This window comes from Dromiciops gliroides, chromosome 2, assembly GCF_019393635.1.
Source record: "Dromiciops gliroides isolate mDroGli1 chromosome 2, mDroGli1.pri, whole genome shotgun sequence".
In the NCBI taxonomy this organism is placed as follows: Eukaryota; Metazoa; Chordata; class Mammalia; order Microbiotheria; family Microbiotheriidae; genus Dromiciops; species Dromiciops gliroides.
In genome coordinates this window covers 393710822-393734772 of record NC_057862.1, presented here as the reverse complement: position 1 = coordinate 393734772, position 23951 = coordinate 393710822, and the positions used below count along the sequence as shown (strand labels likewise).

The window sequence follows — 23951 nt, the reverse complement described above, 5'->3', positions numbered from 1 at the left end:
CTGCTAACCACCACAGCCTCCATCAAGGGGCAGGTTCTTCTTGGTTTCACCACAGGGCAATTCTAGGAGAGATTTCCTAGCCAAAGGGCCTATTTAAGAATCATAGGATGTTAGAGCAAGAGAAGGTATTCAAAGTCACCTAAGTTCAAGCACCTCCTTGTTTTGTTTTGGGTTTGTTTTTTTTTTAAGAAAGGGAAGCTGAGGCCCAGGGAGGGAGAAAATGACTGGCTCAAGGTGACCCTTCTAGTCCAAGGCTCCCTCCCCTCCACCACATGGTCACTAGCTTCCTCTCCACTTCTACTGCTGGCCCGCCCTTTCAGCTACTGGAACACTGGGGCTTTTGCCTGGAAGTCTCTTGATGCCAGAGGGGCACCTCACCAAAAAGCCAGAGGGCAGCCACCTGGTCCAAGACCGGAACCCCTGATCTTTTCCAAGGGTCCAGGGAGGGGCAGTCTGAGCTACCAACACAACTTTCCTTCTCTGATTGCTCCAACCTGCCAGGGGCAGCTAGGTGGCTCTGTGGATAGAGCACCAGCCCTGAACCTGGGAGGACCTGAGTTCAAATCTCACCTCAGACACTTAATAGCTGTGCAAGTCACTTAATCCCAATTGCCTCAAACATCCGGGGCCACCTCTAGCTGTCCTAATGTATATCTCCCTGCTGGACCCAGATGGCTCTGGGGGAAAGAGCGAGGCTGGTGACTTTGCACAGCATAGCCCTTCCTCACTTAAATCCAGTTCAGTGCGAGTCATGGCATCACCCCGATGTCATGGTCCTCTTTAAGAAGGAAGGACAGGGGGCAGCTAGGTGGTGCAGTGGATAAAGCACCGGCCCTGGATTCAAGAGAACCTGAGTTCAAATTTGGCCTCAGACACTTGACACTTACTAGCTGTGTGACCCTGGGCAAGTCACTTAACCCTCATTGCCCAGCAAAAAAACAAACAAGAAAGAAAGAAAGAGAAGTGGGGGAAGGAAGGAGGGAAGGAAGGACGGACAAACAACAACAGCTCCAACCTGCGGCTAGCAGCTGCTGACTACAAGCCAATGTTGGCTGAGAGGGGCCTTAGAGGCCATTCAGTCCCAAGGCCGTCATTTTACAAAGATGCTGCAAATGTAGCTCTCCCAATTCCCAACCCAGTGCTCTTTCTCCTGTACCACACTGACTTCTTACACACAAATACTTGTGGACCTCTGAGAAATCCCAGAGGAAGGAGAACAGGCTGAGAAAACATTTGTCCCCACTATAATCTCCCTCCTAAAGATCACAAATAATTCCCCACTTGCTCCTGGAGAGAGTCGTGGGACCCTCAGTTCCCTCCTCAGAAGCCTCCTGCCAGGGAGGAAGCTGGCCTGGAGGCACCCCCTCCCCAGGCCTCAACTCAGCTGCACCTACCATTTCTCTACTGGTCCCTGAGCAGAGGGTTTGAGCACCCACCGAGGAAGCCGGCCACATGGGTATTTGAAGAAGCCGGCTTGTGCCTTCCTGTCCATTCTAGGCGTAGCATTCTCAGAGACCTGACTTTTCTCTTCTTCCAGGGAGATTTCTAGATATACGCCATCTCTTAACTTGGCTTAGCTATAGCTTTATTTAATTCTGCCCAGTGCCCACATCAGATAACAGAGGAGCAGGAAATGAACAGAAAGGAGGCTCAGTTTAGTATTTCATTAAATCCCCAACCAAACTCAATCCAGGGTTTTATGACTGCTGTAGAAGGTGCAGCTTCTCAGGAAATGTCATTTACCTTCTGACCTCCCCAGACTACAAGGAAAGGAACAGGACCTGAATTTTTTGAGGGGGAAGGGGCAGGGCAATGAGGGTTAAGTGACTTGCCCAGGGTCACACAGCTAGTAAGTGTCAAGTGTCTGAGGTCAGATTTGAACTCAGGTCCTCCTGAATCCAAGGCCAGTGCTTTATTCATTGTGCCACCTAGCCACCCCCAGGACTTGGATTTTTGAAGGACTGGTTGAGGCATTGGGATATACTGGAATGGGCTGGAAATTGATCAGGTATGGGGGTAGGGGAAATGAGAGCAGAAGGATGGGTTCTTGGCCTAAAAGCTGAGACTGGGCAGAATCACTAGCTCCTTCAGAGACAGGGGAAACCTATGGAAGGAGGTGTTCTTAGAGACCCTGGTGAAGTCAATTATAGACTATATGCTCCTTAAGGACAAGGGGAAGACCTGTTCTTCTATCTCATACAACACCAAATACAAGTCTAGGAGCCCCAATAATAGGTGATCAGTAAATACTGAGTAGATGAATGAGTAGTTGAGGATTTGGAAAGGTAAACCTTCCCCAAGTTCCTAAACTTAAACTTTATTTGCTGTGATCAACAACAACAAAAACTAAGAACAACCACCCATCCAGGAAAGCCCATTGGGAGGTTGAAAAATTAGTTTTGGCAGCACAGAAAGAATAGAATCGAGTTCATTTTCTCAAACTTCTGTTCACTGACTATGCGTAAATGACATGACCTCCCTTCTCTAAGAGAGAGGGCTGGACAAAATCAACAGTACGGTCTAAGATCTTAGCTCATACTTTCTGAGTCTGCAGTGAATGAGATAGGAGCTCAGCAGCTGGAGGGTTTGTGAAAGCCATCTGTATAGTTTTCCCCCAGCTGACCACTTGGTTTCTTGGTGTTTGACCCTGCCCTTTCAGGAGGAGGCCCTGGGGCCTCCACAAGGTTTGCCTACTACTGTATGTGTCACATGTTTACCTACCCTTGTGGCATAAAACAAAAAGCTCCCATAGCCTCAAAGGTACCCAAGGAAACCAGTCTGCCTAGGAAGAAGTAGACAAGTGTCCCCTTTTCCATTTCCATGCTCTCACACTTCATGCCTACCTCCAGGAAGTAGACAGTATTAAAACACAAACCCTTGGGTTGGTAAGATTCTTCACAGAAAAAACCTCAGTGTTAACTCGTATTTACTAGGAATTTCTCCAATACATTCTAGTACCTCAGAACAGGGGAAGATTTTATATAGAGAAAATCCCTACAGGAGGGATGGAACCAAGGTTTCCCACCAGCCTGGGAGAGCCAATTGTTAAATTTTCATTGTGAGAATTTACACCATACTACAAACTGGGGTTTGATTTATTGTTTTTTCAATTGTCTAGATTTAGCAAAGTAATGGAGAAAATGTTAATAGTATAGATGAAACTTTAAAATGTGGCACTTTTTCAGAAAGCCTGTTGTTAAACATTTACTAGCACACCCCTGGATGGAACCAAACAAACAAACGGAAGGGGGTAACTGGAGAGAACATTAGCCCAAATGACCTGGTCCTGCAGGTCCTGAATTTTATCAGGCCTGGCCCAAGATTATCATTGGGGATGTTGGTCCCCTTATCAAGGTCATCTCAAGGCACCTCAGTCCAAGATGAATGTAGCTCCTGTCCCACAGGTTGCTTGTAGGAATCTACACGTAGTCAAAATTCATCAAACCGGATTCAGCCATTTTCCATATCTACAAACCTGTACGCCATAGCCATCAACCTACATAAACTACTTCCTACCCTTGCAGGAAGTATATAAGGAATACCGAAGGTCAGACTTTGCTCACCTCAGTATTATGGTTCCTCCTATATGGAATCAGTTAGTGCCCTTTACCCACCCTACCTGACTCCCTGGATTTTGGATTCCTTACCTACCCTAACCTCTGAGATCTAGCTATTCTTTCTGAGGTCGGTGAACACTCTGTTGCCATAATATTGGGCTTGTTCATAACTTCTTATAACTACAGAATCCCTGGTCCTCATTTTGATTACTCAGCTTCCAGACAACTGGCTTCAGGATCCTAAGTTCTGGTTTGCCTCCCACAAGTGTTAGCCATTTTCTGACTCTCCTAGTCCCAGTCTCTAACTTGATGTGACACTAAACTCGTGCAGATTAAGCTGCAGCCTAAGTCAGAAACTTCCAGGATCCCAGAGGTGGGTATTTCCCACCCGTCTTCACTTGTCCAGTGCCAGCCTCCAGCCATGACACTCCTGCTATGTCATGACCAACTCTCCATAAGAAGACCACAGAGTGATAACTGGCTTATTCTCAGAACAAAATTAGTAACAGTTCACCTTTGTAAAAGATTCCAAGGCCTACAAAGTGCTTTCCTCACATTAACAACATGAAGTAGATTATTAGACATGAAAAGGCTAGGGCTCACAGAAATTAACTGACTTACCCACTGGCCACGCCAGGACTAGAATCCTGATTCCCAAGCCACCACACTGGGGAAAAAACAACCTTCCTTGGACCCTAATTCCACTTGGCTCCTTTTCAGTACCTCCATTTGGGATTCCCCAATGAGGGCATTGCAAAACTACAGCTCTCCTGACCTTAGGGGAATTCCCCAGCACCATGTGCCCAGAATCCTTGCTCTCACTGGCCCTTTGGCAAAGGTAAATGTCGTTCCTCTTCCAGACTCCCTCCAAGCTGCAGGGCAGGGACTGGGTCAAAAATCTCCCTTTGATCCTGTCTACACTTAAAGATCTGAGGTCCATTCGAGGGCCCAGGCCATACAAGAAGGAGTGTATGATCAACATCAGCACACAAGGGAAGGAGTTAGAAAGGGCACAAGAGCAATGTGAATATTACTATTGCTGTCTAAGATGAGGGGGCAACCCTCTCCTTCACTCACCTCTCACACTCATACCCTTTCTATAAGCAAAACGCCAACAAAGGGCAGCACAGTGGAAGGCGGAGCTGACAATCCAAGGGTCAAATCTTGTATATATTTGAAGAAAAGCACCACTATCTTCTGTTTATCTGGGGTATGTGAGGAGCTCAGATCATGGCTAACTTAATGGGGAAACTTAGGCATTAGGCAAGGGAGAAGGGACTTGCAAAAAGCCCTACCAGGAGGGGCAGCTAGGTGGCGCAGTGGATAGAGCACCGACCCTGGAGTCAGGAGGACCTGAGTTCGAATCTGATCTCAAACACTTAACACTTACTGGCTGTGTGACCCTGGGCAAGTCACTTAACCCCAATTGCCTCACTAAAAAATAAAATAAAATAAATAAGTGAAAAAGCCCTACCAGGAGAATGTGGTAGACCCTGAAAAGGTTAACTCAAAGAGAAGACTGTCTGAGGGGGAGAAACCAATGAAATCTACTTCCACCTTTCTTCTACTCCTTTAGGAAAATCATTGGCTGAAACTAGAACAGAGATGAATATTACTTACTAAGGAGCCTCAGCAGAAGGCTAGCCTTTGGAGTCCCCACTTCAGTAGGATTCCCAAGGGGCTGTTCTTGTGAACTCATGCCTGACTCAGGCATCCTGACAGGCTCTCTGTCCTAGTCTTAGCTCCCTCAGAGGACCACAGTCACAAACATCTCCCAAAAGAGAAAAAGACCGATTTGTACAAAAATACTTAGAGCAGCTCTTTTTGTGGTGGCTAAGAATTGGACATCAAAGGAATGCCCATCAATTGGGAAATGGCTAAACAAACTGTGGTATATGATGGTGATGAAATATTATTGTGCTATAGGAAATGACAAGCAGGATGATTTCAGAAAGGCCTGGAAAGACTTGTATGAAATGATGTATAGTGAAGTGAGCAGAACCAAGAGAATTCTGTGCACAGAGGCAGCAATATTGTTTGATAAAGAACTGTGGATGACTTAACTATTCTCAATGATACAATTATCCAAGACAATCCCAAAGGATTATTGATGAAACATACTATCCACCTCCAAAGAAAGGATTGGTGTTGATGGAACACAGACTAAAGCATGCTATTTTTCACTTTCTTTCATTTTTTTCTTTTATTCAAGTTCTCTTGTACAAAATGGTTAATATGGTAATGTTGTTTTTTGGAATTTTTTATTGTTTTTTTTTGGCAGGGCAATGAGGGTTAGGTGACTTGCCCAGGGTCACACAGCTAGCAAGTGTCAAGTGTCTGAGGCCGGACCTGAACTCAGGTCCTCCTGAATCCAGAGCCATTGGAACCCCAAACTATAAATTAAAATGTTTATTACTTTTTTTTTGTGAGGCAATTGGGGTTAAGTGACTTGCCCAGGGTCACACAGCTAGTAAATGTTAAGTGTCTGAGGCCGGATTTGAACTCAGGTACTCCTGAATCCAGGGCCGGTGCTTTATCCACTGTACCATCTAGCTTCCCCTGTTTATTACTTTTTAAAATGTAATTGGGAAGTAGTTAACAAAATAAAAATACAATAGGACATTTTTTTAAAGAATGTAAAAAACCAGTCACAAAGCAGGTACCTTCACTGAACCCCTGGGGAACAGGAAGCAGAAGTACTAGTAATGAGCCCATGGCCTCAGTAAAGCAGAAGTCAGTGAACTTAGGCACCTTCAGGGCAAAAGCTGAAACTCCTCCCCATCCAGGTGGCCAAACACCAACATAGCAGGGATCATCAGTGGGAGTGCAAGGAGCTGCCAAGGGCCCGGTAGTACCATGACTTCTATCCCTCACTGCACAGAACCAGTCATGTAAAGGAGGGACAGGAAGGAGGCATATTGAGAGAACATGCTTAAATCTTGTCAAGCAGGAGCCAAAGAAGCTTCCAGCTTAGGGCAACATTGGAGCCCCGGAGAGGTAGCATGGTGCAGTGGAAAGCAGACTGGTTTTGTTCAGGCCCTGGCTTACTAGCACTTAGACAAATCAGGGCATCTTTTTCTGCCTCGGTCTCCTCATCTGTAATATAAGGGGGATGAACTTAATGACACTTTAGCTCCCTTCTAACTGTAAACCTCTGGTCTTATGATCTCAGGTGCTATGGGAAATAAAGAAATAAAACAGGGCCAGGCTCTGCCTTCAAGAAACTGATAGCCAAACAGAAGAGACAGGTCACTGTGATTCACAGTACAGCGTGACGAGGGCCTAAGAGAGACACGAGGCACTGAGGAAAGCACCTGTGTGGAGGGCTTCCAAGACAGCTTCCTGAACATCTCTTCCTTCCAGTTACCCAAGCATCTCTGCTTCCTTCATCTGGAGATAGGAGGAGCATCGCCTCCCCAAGCAGCCCTGCCCTACAGCCCCAAAGCAGAGGGGCTGACTGTTTAGCAACCCCATCAAGCCCTCACACTTCCTCTGATTCGACTTCAGACTCAACCTCCCCCGGCCATATCAGTATCACCACATCCAAAGGCAGCACAAAGCAAGTGTGGATGGAGCAGGAAAGATTAAAGGTTGGTCTTCAGCACCCTTCTATTCCTTCTTCTCTCATCACAGTCATGGAAGGACCCGCAGAACAAAGCATATGACAGTACAAAATGTTAGAGGAGGTGGGGACCTTAGAGATCTGGTCCAACCCCCTGATTTAACAGATGGAGGAATTGAGGCCCAGAAGGAGAAATAATTCACTCAAAGTCAAAAAGCTATTAAGTAGGGGGCAGCTAGGTGGTGCAGTGAATAAAGCACCAGCCTTGGATTCAGGAGGACTTGAGTTCAAATCCAGCCTCAGATACTTGACACTTACAAGTTGTGTGACCCTGGGCAAGTCACTCAACCCCCATTGCCCCGCCAAAAAAACCTATTAAGCAAATAAAAGAATTCAGGACATCTACCTCTCGGTTTAATGCAGTCTCTGCTGAAATTCTTCTTAAAATCATGCAGAAAAATTACTCTAGTTAATGAAGGGTAATTAAATGGCTATAATGAACTCCTGGTGTGGTTATTTGGCTCAGCTGAAACAGATCAACAACCCAGCTACGACTTACAGAGTTGCCACTGCACTAAGAGGTTAAGTGGCTTGCCCAGAATTCCCAGAGCTAGAATATGTCCAAGGAAGGACTTGAACCTAGGTCTTCCTGGCTCTGAGGATAGCCCTCTCTCCATTGTGTTAGTTTGTCTACTGCTGGTTAGTTATGGTCCTGAAGATAAAGGCATTGTTGAACAGTCAGTCTTGGGTTTAAGACCTGATTTATGAATGGCTCCTACTGCCCAAACCACAATTGCATAAGTCAGGGATTTTTTTCCTTTTTTTTTTGCAGGGCAATGAGGGTTAAGTGACTTGCCCAGGGTCACACAGCTAGTGTCAAGTGTCTGAGGCTGGATTTGAACTCAGGTCCTCCTGAATCCAGGGCTGGTGCTTTATCCACTGTGCCCCCTAGCTGCCCCTAAGTCAGGGATTCTTAACCTAAGGTCCAAGGGGTCCATGAATTTGAATGGGGCGAAAAATTACATCTTCAGTTTCACTAACCTTTGGTTTCCTTTGTGATCTATGTATTTTATGCATTTAAAAACATTATCTGAGAAGGGATCCACAGACTTCACCAGAAAACCAAAGGGGTCCAGGACATAAGAAAGATTGAGAACCCGTGGCCTAAGCCTTCCCCTCAAATGCTGCTGCAAAGCTGTCTTGATTCAGGATTCTCCACCTGCCCTTCTCTCAAACCCCTGTGGGGTTCCAGATCTGGGCTCTGCAAGGCTCAGGGCCAGTATTAGTAGCATTTCAACAACACTTGGGATTAAATGGATCTTTGTGGGCTGGCTCAGGAACCTAACCACCACATGCCATTGTTTCTAAAGGGAAATGTGCTCTGAAATGGAAATAGTTCACTTACAAATGTATTCAAATTGAATGTCAGAAAAGGGTAAACTCTGAAGTTGTGTGCCAGGCAACATGCAAGGTCAGTCTCAGGGAGAAGGGAAGAATGCCACGGGAAAGACTTGGACGACATCTGGACAAGATCAATTGTGCTCCCCTCCCTTGCACATACTCCAAATGGGCCAGCACCCTCTGCTGTTACAGGAAAGCTCCTGTGACCTCTGTTAGGGAGCCCGTCTGTCCCCAAAGGCCCTGGACACATGGCTCGAATCTTCTGCTACTCCCTATGTCTAAGCCCACCATAGCTGTACTCTGCTGGCAAAGCAGAACTCTTTTCTTTGCAGAAGCTGGGTCTGAGGAACAAGGCAAGCAGCTAGCTCACCCAGACCCAACCCCAGGGAGAGGCGCCAGCCTCTCCCTACTCAGTGGGACTGAGCTGTAAACAAGCTTGTTTATTCCTGGGAGGAATAATAGCTTTCTCTGGAGTGATGACATCTTGGAAACAGCATAGCTTCACAAACAACAACAAACCTCTGGCCACTTGGGCTTTCTCACAAGAGCTGGGGAAGGATTTCCAATGAGAACTATTTGTCAGGCTCCAAAGAACTATCAAAGGGAAAGGGGGGGGGGAGCTGTTCCTGAATGAGTACAGATAAGACTTTTATCTGCAAGGGGAACCACATTTTCTACCCACATCACCAGGGGGAGAGGAACAGAAGAGAATTTGTAGTGGACCCTGACACTCAGAGACTATTCAGGCTGAAAGGAATTTGAGAACATAAAATGTTGTAGCCAAAAGGGACCATCTAGTCCAACTCCTTAACTTTATGAAAAAGGAAGCATAGGCCAAGGGAGGTAAAGTAACTAGTGTAAAGTCACATAGCTAATTTTGTCAAAACCTTCACCTTCCCCTCCTCTATAGTAGCTATCAAGCTACTGTCCTATCTCTCTCCCACCCTTTGACATCCAGTTCCTAGAAAAGGCTCTCTCTCCTGATTGCCTCCCTTTCCTCTCCTCTCCCTTGCAATAGGGCTTCCAACTTCTTCACCCAAATGAACATGTTCTCTCCTTCTTCTTGACTTCTCTGCAACCACTGATAGGGTTGATGACTTCTTCCTGGGATCTCTCTCTCCTCTCATTTTTCATGATCTTGTTCTCTGTTCTCCTCCCTAACTACTCCTCCTCAGTCTCCTTTGGTGGATCATCACCCATGTGCCCCCCTCCCTTGAGTGTGGGGTGCTTGAACGGAGGTTGAGGCTCTGTCTTGAACTCTCTTCTCTCTCTAAACTCTCTTACTTGGTGGTCTTATGAGCTCCCATGGGTCTGATTACCATTCTCTATACAGATGACTTATAGATGTATAGAATCAACTTTGGTCTCTCTCCTGAGCTCCAGTCCCATATCACCAACTACTTATTAGAAATTTTCAATGGAAAAAGCCCATAGACATCTCAAACTCAATGTGCCCAAAATAAAACTCATTATCTGTCTCACAAAACAACACTTTTTTTTCTTTTTTCACTTAATAGTATTTTATTTTTTCCCAATTACATATTTTTACAAGATTTTGAATTTCAAATTTTTCTCCCTCCCTCCCTTCCCAAGACAACAAGCAGTTATATAGTATAATCATGTTAAACATTTTCACACTAGTCATGTTGTCAAAGAAAAATCAGTGAAAATAGTATGCCTCAATCTACATTCAGACTCTTTCTCTGGATACGGACAGCATTTTCCATCATGAGTCTTTTGGAATTGTCTTGGATCATTGTATTGCCAAGAAGAGCTAAGTCTATCATAGTTGATCATTGCACGATGTTGCTACTGTGTACAGTATTCTCCTGGTTCTGCTCACTTCACTCAGCATCAGTTCGTGTAAGTCTTTCTAAACCACAAAGCCAACTCTTAACCTCTCTTCCTAACATCCCTGTTTCTGTGGAGATAGGAACCATCCTTTCTAACACAGCTGATAGAGTACTGGGCCTAAAGTCAGGAAGATCTGAGTTAAACTAGTCTTAGATACTTACTAGATGTATGACTCTGGGTAAATCACTTAACCTCTATTTGCCTCAGTCTCCTCAACTATAAAATGGGGATAATAACAGCACCTACTTCACAAGGTCGCTGTGAGAATCAAATGAGGTAATATTTGTAAAAAAGCACAGTGCCTGGCACATAGTAAGTGCTTTCTAAATGCTTTTTCCCTTTTCCCAAGACCCAGGTTTTACAACTTTGACTTCTCACCCTCCCTTATTGCCCATATTCAATCAGTTGCCAAGTCTTGTTGATTCTCCCTCCACACCTCTCACATCCATCTTCATATCTCTATTCACATGGCCACCATCCGAACTCGAGCCTTCAGCACCTCTCACCTGGACTATTGCAATAAACTACCTATTTGGTTTCCTTGCCTCCTGTCTCTTCTTCCTCCAAACAACTACTAATGTGAAACTCTTCCTAAAGCAAGATCTGACTATATCACTCCCTAGGATTAGTATACATTATTTGCCTTTTTGCTCTTCATAGTCCAGCCGAACCAGCCTTCAATCCACTGTTCCATCTCCAGTATTGAGCACCTTATATAATGCCTGACACAAATCAAGCACTTAATAAATGCTTACTGATTAATTGATTGATTAGTTGCATAGACTCAGGCACCCAGATTGCCAGTCCAGGATTTTTTCTACTATTACCCACCCCCAATCCCTCCTCCCCCCCACCCCCCATCCCTGGTTTCAGAGACCATTGTCACCTTTCCCCAAAAACTACCAAGCACCTCCTCAAACCTTATCCTCATCACCCTAGGGAGGACATGCATGAGCTTGGTTTTAGAGGAACCTAGGAATTCTAAGAGGCTGGGGTAAAGAGGGAGCTGAATTCTAGACATGGGGCATAAAGGCATGGAGGAAGGAGGGGGAATCATGGGTTCTCAAGAAGGACAAGAAGGGGGTAGTACATAATAATCCTGGAATAGTGGACTAGAGACAGATTATGACTAGTTTTCAATGACTGAAAAATTTGTATTTGATTTTAGAGGCCATAGGAAGCCACTGGAGTTTACTGGGGTAGGGGGAGTGCTACGATCTAATCTGTGCTCTAGGAATATCACTTTAGCAACTGTATGGATGATGGGATAGAGAAGGGAGAGACATGAGGCAAAGACACCAAATGGGAAGTTATTGCAATAGTCCAGGTGAGAGGTGTTGAGGGCTTGAACTAGCAAGGTGGCAACGAGTGGGAAGAAGAGCATGGAGGCAAAGAATCTTGTAGAGGGGGCCCAACATCTTGGGTGAATGAATGGAGCAGAACATTGGATAAAGGAAAGTGCTGAGTCTTAAACAAGACAGCCTATATCTAAATCTCCACTCTGATGTACACAGGGTCCTGTCTACCAATGGGCAAGCCACTCCATCTCTCCAGACCTCAGGTGCCTTAATCATCAAATATTTGCACAGGGTTATTGTGAGGAAACAGCTCTGGAAACCTTACAGAACTATGGGAGGGAGCAATTTTAACTGGAAGCCAGGGCTTCTTTTTTTCTAGGACTCAGTTTCCTTATTAGTAAGACAGAGGCGATGAATAATCCCTAAAGTCCCTTCCAACTCTGATAGTCTATTTTAAGCAGCATTGTTACTGATGTTATCTGAAGGAAGAAGCAAAAGGTGGAAAATTCTGTTACTAGGAGGTACAGCTGAGAATATCTGCAACTTGGCACTCCAGGAAGCCAATGGCCTTTTGTCCCCCTCCCCCACCTCTCTAGTCAGAACCTTTAACTGACAAATGCCACTCACCTGCTCTCCTCACAAAACACTAAGCAGAACACATGTTTTCCACTGACTATCAACACTCATTAGCCCCAGTTGAATACCCCTTGCTTTGGGAGTGTGACAGGGGCTAAGGCTTCAGTCAGTCACTAAGTCAACAAACATTAAGTTCTTACTATGTGCCGGGCACTGTGCTAAGTGTTAGGGATACAAAAAGGGGAGGAGCAAAAAAAATAAAAACCAACTCTGCCCTCAAAAAGCTTAAATTCTGATGGGAGACACAACACAAACAACCAAGTACATGCAAGGTTTATTCAGAAGAGACTCAAAGAGGGGAAAGCATTTTCAGTCTGACCTAAGTGTAATGATACCACATCTCTCTGAGAGCTGGGAGCAGAGCCACTACCCTGGGGCCCAGGAAATAGGTACAGTACCAACAATCAGTGTCCAGGCCCCTTGAGTTAGATAACATGATGAGCTACTAACAAAGAACATTCAATTTCCTTCAATCACTACTTCAGCTGGGCTCCAAGAAACCAACAAATATAAATATACACCAATACATTTTCAGGTGCCACACTTGAATGCATAAAAAAAACCCTCATAGACACAAGATACTTGTTCTCAGTGGGAGCAACACATCTAGAGCCCATCAGAAAAGTCCTCCTGTCTCCCCCACCACCATAAAGAACCAGAATTTCTCAGGTCCCAGCTCCCCATCCTGCCTAAAAACAGCTCCCCTCCTTCTGTAAATAGTTATGATAGAAAGCCTGATCTGGGTGGGATCATGTAGACACTTATGTTCTGAAATCTCTGTTTCCTGCAGAAACATGCTCTCCTTAATAGTTGAAAGCCAACAACTGCCTCCTACTAAGAGGAGATACATCAAATGTCCACCAGGCCACCCCAGACAACCAGAGAACTGGCTGGCCACGTCTCCAAAGCTGCCCCATTTCTGGGGCGATTCTCGTTGAAGTAACTTGGCAAGGGGAAATGTATGAGAAAAGGGAAGAAAGCTGCCCTAACCCCTACCACACCTCAAGTCAAATGTTAGTCAAACTATTAGGCTGACTGGAAAATTAACTCGTGCCAGGTCCAGTGAGGCAAATGCTTCTGACTGACTTGACTGACTTCAGCCCTTTGGGCAGCTGGGGCTTGACTGCAATCATTTTCTTTTTCCTTGTAAAGAACAAGCACACAGCGTGGAGAAAGCAAGTCATTCCCGTCAGCCTGAAACCACTGCTGGCTCCTGAAACAGCTTGATGACATTTGTTCTTTGGTCTCTTCCTTCTTTCCAGGGTCCATGAGTCTGTATAACTTAGGTGAGACAGCCCCCAACTGCCCCCCCCACTCCGCCTTGCAGAGCCCAGCCTGAATCGGCCCTTCTAAAAGTCAGTCTCTGAGAGAGAAAGCAGAGAGAGAGCAAGCTGTCTTGGAAGTGTGTTTGGGGAGGATCTGGCACATTTCATAAGTGACCCTGAATACAGAGTGCAGAACAAGCTGCCCTCAACCTTAACACTTTACAAGTGGCTCATTCTACATTTCAACAAAAGAAGCAAAGCCTCCTGTTTAAAGCCCATAGTTCAATCAAGTCATCGCATAGATTCACATTCACATACTTAAAATCGCCTAATCTCAGAAGTCTTTATGCCCTCAAAACAAAGAGTTGTAATAGTTTGAAAGTGGCACCCATCAGCATCACCGATGAAGCCTCTTACCACCAGCTGGGGCCCAACTTTCCATTCAAAGCTGCTGCTTTTAACCAAACAAACCCATTTGCTAGGTTGCTTGTTACAGCCACCACGTCCCAGGTCCTGGGACAGATTTTCTACCTATTCAAACTCCCTTCTTTCCCCAAATAAAATGGCATGCCTGGCAATAAGTCAGAAACCGGGGTTGGAAAGCAATAGGAACTGCAACAGAAGCCCACGTTCCCAAGAGCTTTTCTCCCTTTCCCTTCTTCTTCCCCTTCTCCAGAATTCAATCCCAATCTCTCTCTCTCTCTCTCTCTCTCTCTCTCTCTCTCTCTCTCTCTCTCTCTCTCTCTCTCTCTCTCTCTCTCTCTCTCTCTCACACACACACACACACACACACACATTCCCCTCTACCCCCCCCACCCTTTCTCTTTTCTCCACACTGACCGCCCCCCATACCACACCCAGCTATCTCAGAGCAATACACACCATTCTCTCTGGTTCAACATCTGCATCAATGGCTGCCTTAGAGAAGGTTTTTAAAAAGAAAAAAGCAATTGGAAGAGAATGGAGACTAGCTCTCCCAAGGCACCTACCCAGTATTCTGACGGGAATGAGCTAAGTCCCAAACACAATGAGCTAAATCAGCCCACCCCCAGCTGCAACAGTCCTCCCACGGCAGGGTCCCTGGGAACTAACGGCATGGGCGCCGGGATCAAGCCTGAACCAGGATCCTCCAGCAGGCAAGCAGCTTCTGAGCAGGGCTGCAGCACTTATTAGTGGTCGCGTCAAGTGGCTGCCTGAGACATGTGAAAGACTCTCCCCAGACAGAGTGCCTTTGTGTCAGCTAGGCTATTTATGGCACTTCCCAACTTCCCCGAGGGGACCATTACCTGCTGATAGAAGGAAAGCCAAAAGCCCAGCTTTCTGCTACCCTCCTCCATGTCTATGAATCCTTGAATCAGCTTTCCTCCTCCTCCCCCTCCTCTCTTTTCCTCCCCAAACATGCACCCCATCCTGCCCTTGGGCAACAGAAGGTAAGAGGTAGGAGAGACTCAGTTGCTCCTGCAAAGAGAAAACTCTGCTATTTGCTAAACCACTGTTGTCTGGAAAAATGAGTGTTTGATGTCTCTGGGAAGTAGATCCTCAATTCAAGGCTTCCCTCTCCCTTGCAATTATTGTACCTCCAAGCTCACCAAGGCTATGCATTATTTCTTTCTGATCTAGTCCCAAGAGCCACAGAGAATGGCTGGGGAATCACATTTTTCCCTCCCATACCTGGGAGGGACTACATTCCCCAAATTACCAACCTCACAAACACAGGATCAGCTTCAGTTTGTTTTCTCAACTTCAGACCCCATGACAGAGCCTGGCCAATTCCTCTCTAAGGGCTGGCTTAGGAGTCCCTATTGACCCGGCTGTCAGGCAGCTCAGAACACTGTTTCACAGAAAGAGGCATCCGTCCACCCATCCATCTCTCACACTCAACACTATTTCATGCTGAGACCTGGAACAGAGTTAACTCATCCCAACCAGAATTGCTAACATTTCAGTGCATCCTGGAAGAGCTCTGAGGGTCCAGGGCAAGGAGAACAATGAAGTAAAGAATAAACTTCAGTATACTTCCCAGGGAAAGATTCAGTCAAACTCTGTATCCTTATCGACTCCCTATCCCCAACCCCACCATTTTACTCCTAAGCAATTTTATTGGCAGGACATGCTAAACTTGTTCCAGACTAAGAATCCAGCCACCTCTAGGGTGTGACAGAATAGCCCTTTCTACATCCTCAAAGCAACACAGTTTAATAGTTGAGGATTCCTGTGCTAAAGGAAAACATTGCATAAATGGAACCTATGGGGTGAGGAAAGGAGAGAAGGGTAGACACAAAAACTCAAAGTGGAATCTTTCTAAGACCTTGGGTTGGGCCTAATGACCTCCATCTTGGGCCTCATCTGCTGCATGATTCCATTGAGCAAACATCTAGTAAGCACCTCTTCAGGGTCTGGACATACAAAGCACCATGGGATCAGTCTGGCTGAGCGGTGGCTGCAAATAAATAGAAAATGACCTTGGGATCTACAGTCATCTATTCACTTAGAGCTACACTGGGGAACTGAATCTAGTGTTAATCTCACACGGTGTTAGTCTTGCACAGAAAAAGACTTAGCTAAAAATTGACCTTTGCCAGCACTATCCAAGAGGCTTCCTCAAATACACTAGCTCCTCACAAATGTGGACTGATCCTTTGTCTTATCATTAGAAGGCAGAGACAGAGCAATCATTTGCAAAGCCCGGAAGTGAATTAGCATTGGCCTAGCATGGACCCATTCTTGAAGGCAGCTTGCTGTGGCACCCTGCCCAGGCCCAGTGGGATTACAGCTGCCAACTTTCCTGGTTTTCTTAGCTCTCTCTCAGCACTTGGGGGCAGTTGCCTGTTAGCCACCCAGGGAGCAAGGTCTCTGCCCTTGGCTTGGGAGGTAGAGTGAGTGAGACCTCTGGGAGGAGGTTCCAGAATAGTGTTTGAGAAGATAAAAGGAGACACTCAGAAGTGAAGAAGCCAGAGTCAAGCTAATGAAGTTTAGGCCTCTGTTCTGGTAGGTTCCTTGAGCTTACTTCACCATCGACTAAAGGTCCCTGACCCTACTCCACTACGGCCAAACCTCTCGCACATGAGGTTTTCTTATCAAAACATGGACTGGTGATACTGAGGCATAGTTATATGACATAATAAGTGTTTCTGATATTAGTTCGACAGCATCTCTGATAAAACTATACAGCCCAAGGCCATTAAGATCATAATTCTAGAGCTTGGATGGGACTCCAGAGGTCATCTAGTCCAATAACTACAATTTGTAGACAAGGAAGCCAAAGCCAGGAGAAGTAAAGTGACTTGCCCAAGGTTACAGACGTAGCAAAGGTCAGAGGTAGGATCTGAATTCAGGTCATCTAAGTCCAGAGCCAGAGCTCTTTCCAGCACATACCACTGACGAATTAAAGCTGCTCACATGGCTAGTGGAGGAAAAGGGTCTCTGTCTTTTGGGGAGAAGGTCCTCTGAAGGGATGTGGCTGATGGAGATGGGAGGAAGATGAAACAGCATATCTGCAGGCTCCTGCTGGACCACTCACTGGTAGGAGAGGCTGTTCCTTAAGCCCAGTGCCTGCACTAAAGCAATATTCTATTGTCTTTATTCAATATAACAGTGAATTAAGTGAGTTAAGTCTGTGCCAGAAACCACCCAACTCCAATGATCATCATGGCTCCAGATGACAATCAATCAGCAAATGAGCAGGCAATGTTCTCGTGTTTGTTCTCTCTCTCTCTCTCTCTCTCTCTCTCTCTCTCTGTCTGTCTCTCTCTCTCTCTCTCTGTCTCCCCCCATCTCTGTTCAGTCTTGCTTATGTTACAAAGTGAAGTCTCTCCCACAGCCTCCCTTAAAAGCTCAGTGGCATCTGCCAAATACCTTTCTAGCCTCTTCTATGCACTGACTTCTCCCTACTTAAAAGATAACATTAACCAGGCATCCTTTGGATCTTCTTGCGTGGTGTTGCTCTTCAAGCAGGCCCTGTCCTGGTAAGAGCTACAGTATTCTTATGTGCTCCCTATCCCCATTCCATTTAATTCACTAGCATCAAGTCCCTTAGGGCAACTCAGACCTGTGGCGCAAATAGGGAAAGCATAGGATGATAGAGTGTAAAGGGACCTCAGAGATCATTTAAACTAACACCGTTTTACAGCCCTAAGAAACGGAGGCCCAGAAACCTTCAAATGCAAGTCTTTTTCCACTGTGCCATGCAGCCTCTCAAGTACACTGCCCAGGCCACCCTCTCTGACTGCTCCCACACCAACAAGTATAGAAAGGAATAGGATAGGATACCTAGTGGAATCTGCTGACTCTGAAATAGCCTTTGAAACTCCCAGGGCTGTCCTACCATCAACCACAGGCTCTGGGCCCCATCCCCCTTGTGTTTCTTTACCACTAGTCAGATCCTAGGGTCTGATCAAGTCCTGTTGCAGGGATGTTGTGTCCTACCACAGAATCTTAACCCTCGGGAGGTTCTCTGGTCCAGTCAGCCCCTCACCTCCACGTAAGGTTGTGCTTCATGACCTAGAATTCATCCATTAAATCACTCAATGAATGTATTGTTTCACCATGGCAATATCTCTTGTACATGCCCCGTTCTCTTCTCTGACACTGCCACCACTCTAGTACAGGCCCTCATCATCTCACAGCTGGATTATTGACCCGGCCTGCTGGTGAGTCTGCCTGCCTCAAGTCTCTCCCCACTCCAGTTATTCTCTTTTTTTTTTTTTTTTTTTTTTTTGCGGGGCAATGGGGGTTTAGTGACTTGCCCAAGGTCAAACAGCTAGTAAGTGTCAAGTGTCTGGGGCCGGATTTGAACTCAGGTACTCCTGAATCCAGGGCCAATGCTTTATCGGCTGTGCCACCTAGCTGCCCCCAGTTATTCTCCATTCAGCCACCAAAGGGATTTTCCTAAAACATAGGTACAGTCATGACCGACACACACACACAACCTGTGCTTAATAAAGACCAGTGGCTTCCTATTGCTTCCAGAAGCAAATACAAAATACTCTATGAGGTACTCAAAGCCCCCATCCCCTTCCTCCCTTTCCAGTCTTTTTACACTTTATTCCCCAATACATACTGGCCTCCTCATTGTTCCACAAACAAGACTCTCCACTCTTGGCTCTAGGCATTTTCTCTGGCTGTCCCCCATGCCTAGAATGCTCTCCCTCCTTTGATCTGACTACTAACCTCCCCGGCTTCCTTTAAGTCCCAAATAAAAGCCAACCTTTTACAGGAAGCCTTCCCTCTGCTCGGCACTTTCTCTGTATGCCGGATATAGTGTGCAGCATACATGCTTGTCTACGTGCTGTCTCATCAAGTCTTTGAGGGCAGGAACTGTCTCTGGCCTCTTTTTGCATCCCCAGTACTTAGCACTGTATGTGGCACATAGTAGGCACTTATATATACTGACTGACTGATTTGTGGAGCACCTACAGCTAAGTGCTCAGTACTGTACAACAGACAGAAATAGAGAGAGGGAAGAAAGATAAGATTGCTCAATGTTAAAAACTGTTCATATGAAAGCTGGGATCTTATTTCAGGGAGTGGACCCAGTCCAGGGGAATTCCAGTTTTGCCTCCCTCCTAGGCATTCTACTCTAATACTGAAGGCTGGAATTTCTCCAGAACGCCCTACACTCCCATTAACCAGTGGGGAGGGAGTATTCTACTAGCAACACAGAGAGGTACTTGATATTTCTGACCCCGTAATTGTACGTGGGATTGGGAGGCCATTTGCCACAAGTGGTGATGTTGGTAGTGAGGAACGATCCCAAAACAAGGAGATCTTTGGTCACTACAGTCCTACTGCCCCTTCTCTTCCAACTCACAGCCCAAGGTTCTGGCTACAGGTACAATTAGTAGGTCAACTAGCATTTATTAAGCACTTGCTTTTGGTTTTTTTAAAGCTTTCTTTCTTTCTTTCTTTCTTTCTTTTTTTTTTTTGGTGGGGCAATGAGGATTAAGTGACTTGCCCAAGGTCACACAGCTAGTAAGTGTCAAGTGTCTGAGGCCGGACTGGAATTCAGGTCCTCCTGAATCTAGGGCCAGTGCTCTATCCACTGCGCCACCTAGCTGCCCCCCAAAGAACTTTAAGACTCAATATCAGGGTAGATGACAAATCTGAGTGGAAGGAATAGTTGGGAAATCTTGACCCATTCAAACGATATGAGCAGTCAATCAACCCAGATGGATTCTGGGCAGCCTGGCACCCTGAGAGATGGAGCAAAGGAAAGACAACGGGGTCCCAGGGTTGCTCTTGTAGAAATGTATTAGCACAAACACCATAGCAGAGTGTTTGATAAACTCAAAGACCTCAGTTACCAGAAGGTCTCACTAGATTTCATAAAAACTTCTAGAAAACTGGGCAGTAATCTAGGAGAAATTACATTTAATCAGTATCATAAACCAAGATAAGCTCCAAATGTTTTCATAATCTAAAAATAAAAGGTCACATCATAAAAATAATTAGAAGCACCAGCTCTGTAGTCAGGAGTACCTGAGTTCAAATCCAGCCTCAGACACTTACTAGCTATGTGACCCTGGGCAAGTCATAGCCCCAACTGCCTCCCCCCCAGAAATTAATAAATAAACAAATTAAAAGAGTAAGGAAGAAATAACCATTCAGATTATGGATAGAGAGGATCATAAAAGATAAAACCAACAATTTTGATTACATAAAATTTTAAAGGTTTTATACAAACAAATATAATGTAGTAAAAATCAGAAGGGAAACGGGTAACTGGGGGCGGGGGGAGGATCTTTGCAACCAGTTTTTCTGATAAAGGTTTCATTTCCAAGAAATATAAGGAACTGATTCAAATTTATAAACCAAAAAGCCACAATAAATATATGTTCAAAGGATATGAATAGGAAGTTTTCAGATAAAGGAATCTAAACTATCAACAACCATGTAAAAATGTTCAAATCCACTAATAATGAAGAGAAATGCAAATTAACTACCTCATACCTATCAGACTGGCAAAGATGATGAAGAAAATGACAAATGTTGGAGAAGCTTCAGGAAAACAGGTAAACTAGTTCACTGTGGGCAGAACTATGAATTAATTACTGGTCCAGGCATTCTGTAAAACAACTTGGAACTATGCTCAGAAAGTTACCAAACTGAACATACCCTTGGATCCATCTATAGAATGGCTAGGCCTAGACCTCAAAGAATATAAAGATGAGATAGAACTATCTTGGTGATTTAAGGTATAGCCAGAATAGCTGTTTTATACTGCTTTGTCCTGGAGACAGAACTAGAAACATTGAATTGGGGGCGGGGTGCAAGGAGGGAAAGGAGAAGAAGAAAGATAGAGGGAGAGGTAGGGGAAAGGGACTGAGAAAGGGAAGGGAAAGAGAAAAGAAAGAAAGCAAAAGAGAGATGGAAAGAAGAGAGAAGGAAGAGGAAAGGGGAGAGGGAGAGAGATGGGGAAAGGGAGAAATATTTGACGTAAAGAAAAACTTCTCAATAAGTCCACAAAAGTAGAATGGACGACTAAGAAACTAATGGATCCTTTTCACTTGAGGTCTTCAAACAAAGACTTGATGACTATGTGGTGTGTATGCTGTTATAGAGGATTCTTATTCAGGACCAAATAGCCTCTGAGACGCCCCCCCCCCACCTTAACTCTGAGATTCTGTGATTGTCTGAATTTCTATCATATAGGTCCCCATTATCTCAAAACATTTGTTCATGGAATACTATTGTGCTGTAAGAAATGATGAGCAGGAGGAGTTCAGAGAAACCTGAAGGGTCTTGCATGAGCTGATGATGAGTGAGATGAGCAGAACCAGAAGAACATTGTACACAGTATCATCAACATTGAGTGTTGATCTACTGTGATGGACTATATTCTTCTCACCAATGCAATGGCACAGAAGAGTTCCAGGGAACTCATGATAGAAGAGGATCTCCAAATCCAAGAAAAAAAAAAAAAAAAGAATTGTGGAGTATAGATGCTGAATGAACCATACTATTTCTTTTGTTTTTGATGCTGTTGTTTTTTTTCTATTTTGAGGTTTTTCATCATTGCTCTGATTTTTTCTCTTATAACATGACTAATGCAGAAATAGGATTAATGTTATTATGTATCTGATATAGGTTTATATATATATATATATATAAATAAATAAACCTATATCAGATTATCTGCTGTCTAGGGGAGGGGGGGAGGGAGGGGAGGGAGGGAGAAAAATCTGAAATTGTAAAGCTTGTATGGACAAAAGTTGAGAACTATCTTTACATGTAACGGAAAAAATAAAATACTTTATTAATTAAAAAATAACCCTATTAAAAACATTTGTTCAATGTAATTTCAAACTGGACATACATAAAATAGGCAGAAGTCACTATTTACCTCCTTTTCTGGGCCCCAGCCCAGCTTGGAAAGCATTTGCAGAGAGATTTCAGAGTCACTGGAGAAAATAACTGAACAAATATTATTGTCATGATTCCAAATGAGTGTAATAATTTTGACAATTCAGATTACTGGTAAGAGTTCATGACAAATCCCAATTCAGAAGCTCTGAGTGTAGGCTTCTCAGAAACTGGAGCCAAAGTTTTGGTCACTGCATGACCAATGCTTCCCCACTTTAGACCCAAGGAGTGCACTGCAGTCACCCGCTTAGCCAATAATGGTTTAACTCAGAGTCAGAACACCAGACAACTGTGGTTTTGATTTCCTAAATAGTCTCAAATTGTACACCTAACCCCTAGTAAGCTGTCTTGCACAGCTATGCTAATGGTCACATAAGGATAGTAAGCAAAAAATGGGATAAATTGCAATGTGCATGGTCCAGTACCAATTACCATCACAGTTATTCAATAAATATTTGATGACTGACTGGTATGAAATCCATCCTCACTACTTGGATAAACAACTCCAAATGATTGCAAATGGGGCCATTTCCATTGACAAAGACCTACATATTCTTCACAATATCACCTAGGAGTACAGAATGCTTGTAACTAGAAGAGTTAGTGCTAGACACACAGGCACTCAAAAACTGTTTGTTGACTGTAGGATAGGGTGACCAGTCTCCTGGCCAAGAGTAAGAAATCCAACACCAAATGGAAATATCCATCTTCAGAGCCCATTTTAGTGTAAGCTCCTAAGGGAAGAAATCACAACCACTTACTACAGTCTCTCCCCCCTCCCCCTTCACACCCACCAAGAGTTCAGTCCAAGTCTGTTTATATTGAAACTGGTGCAGTATGAGCCAGGGATGGTAGATGAGGCATTAAGTGCCCAGTCTCCACTAAAGAGCCAGTAACCCACTATCTGGCTAAGGGAAAGGGAAAAAAATGTATCAGGGATATGGAGAGATATGGCCTTCCCATCCCAGGCTAAGGAGCCAAAAGACTCCTTGGAACAAACCTAGGATGTGAATATCAGAAAGACTAAGGACTTCATGCACAGCTTCAACATAGGGGTTTGATGGTTGCATCAAACTGCTGACCATAACTTAATAGCTTTTGACCAGATTTCCCCTTAGTTCTCTGGAAAGAACTTTGAGGTGGGATTGCAGCAATGTCTAGTGCTTGCCAGCCTAGGATAAATGTGCTTACTTAGACTCTTTAGAAACCACATATGTACTTTAGTTAGACAGAAAGCTAGTACAACTTTTTTTTTTAATTAATTAAATTTTTTTCAACCAAATATCTGCCTTTTCTTCCTCTTTCCACACCGTTAAGGAAGCAAGAAAAATAAAGCTCCCCTGTTACAAACATGTATCATCAAGCAAAACAAATTCCCACAATACCCATGTCCAAAAATATGAATATGAACTGAGTTCATTAGCTCTTTATCAGGAGATTGGTGTCACATTGCATCATGAGTCCTCTGGAATTATGGTTGGTCTTTGTGTTGATCAGAGCTCCTAGAACTTCTAAAGCTGATTGTCTTTACAATATTGTTGTCATTATACAAATTATTCTACTGCTTCTCCTCACTTCACTCTGCATCAATTCATACAAGTTTTCCCAAATTTCCCTGAAACTGATCCTCTGCCTTCATCAGTTCCAATAGCACAACAGTATTCCTATACCTTTACTTGTTCAGCTATCTCCCAATTGACAGATACTGACTTAGTTTCCAATTCTTTGCTACCAGAGTAGTTATATTTTTGTACGTATAGGTCCTTTTCATCTTTCTTTGATCTCTTTGGGGGTACAAACCTAGTAGTGGCATTACTAGTTCAATGGGCATACATAACTTAATAGCTTTTTGAGCATAGCTCCAAATTGCCCTTCAGAATAGCTAGACTACTTCACAGTTCTACCAACAGAGCAACAACGTACCTGTTCTCTCCCAGCCCCTATGGTATTTGTGATTTTCATTTTTTTTGTTTGTTTTTGGGGTTTTTTTGTTGTTTTGGTTATTTTTTGCGAGCAA

The 23951-nt window shown here is 44.5% G+C and overlaps 1 protein-coding gene across 6 annotated transcripts in view; it reads right to left on the bottom strand.

The window, feature by feature from the left end:
• The window catches only part of RGS3 (regulator of G protein signaling 3), a 218093-nt gene that overhangs the window by 31287 nt on the left and 162855 nt on the right, over positions 1–23951 (bottom strand). Inside the window, exon 1 of one of the 6 annotated variants that reach the window (XM_043981830.1) lies at positions 14860–14890. The exons of 2 other annotated variants lie outside the window; for them this stretch is intronic. Coding sequence is in view for 1 of the 4 variants with exons in the window: in XM_043981825.1 (XP_043837760.1) it covers positions 14456–14458 (3 nt within the window). In the remaining 3 variants the exon portion in view is untranslated. 3 more of the 6 variants (XM_043981826.1, XM_043981825.1, XM_043981827.1) reach the window with 3 other exon arrangements.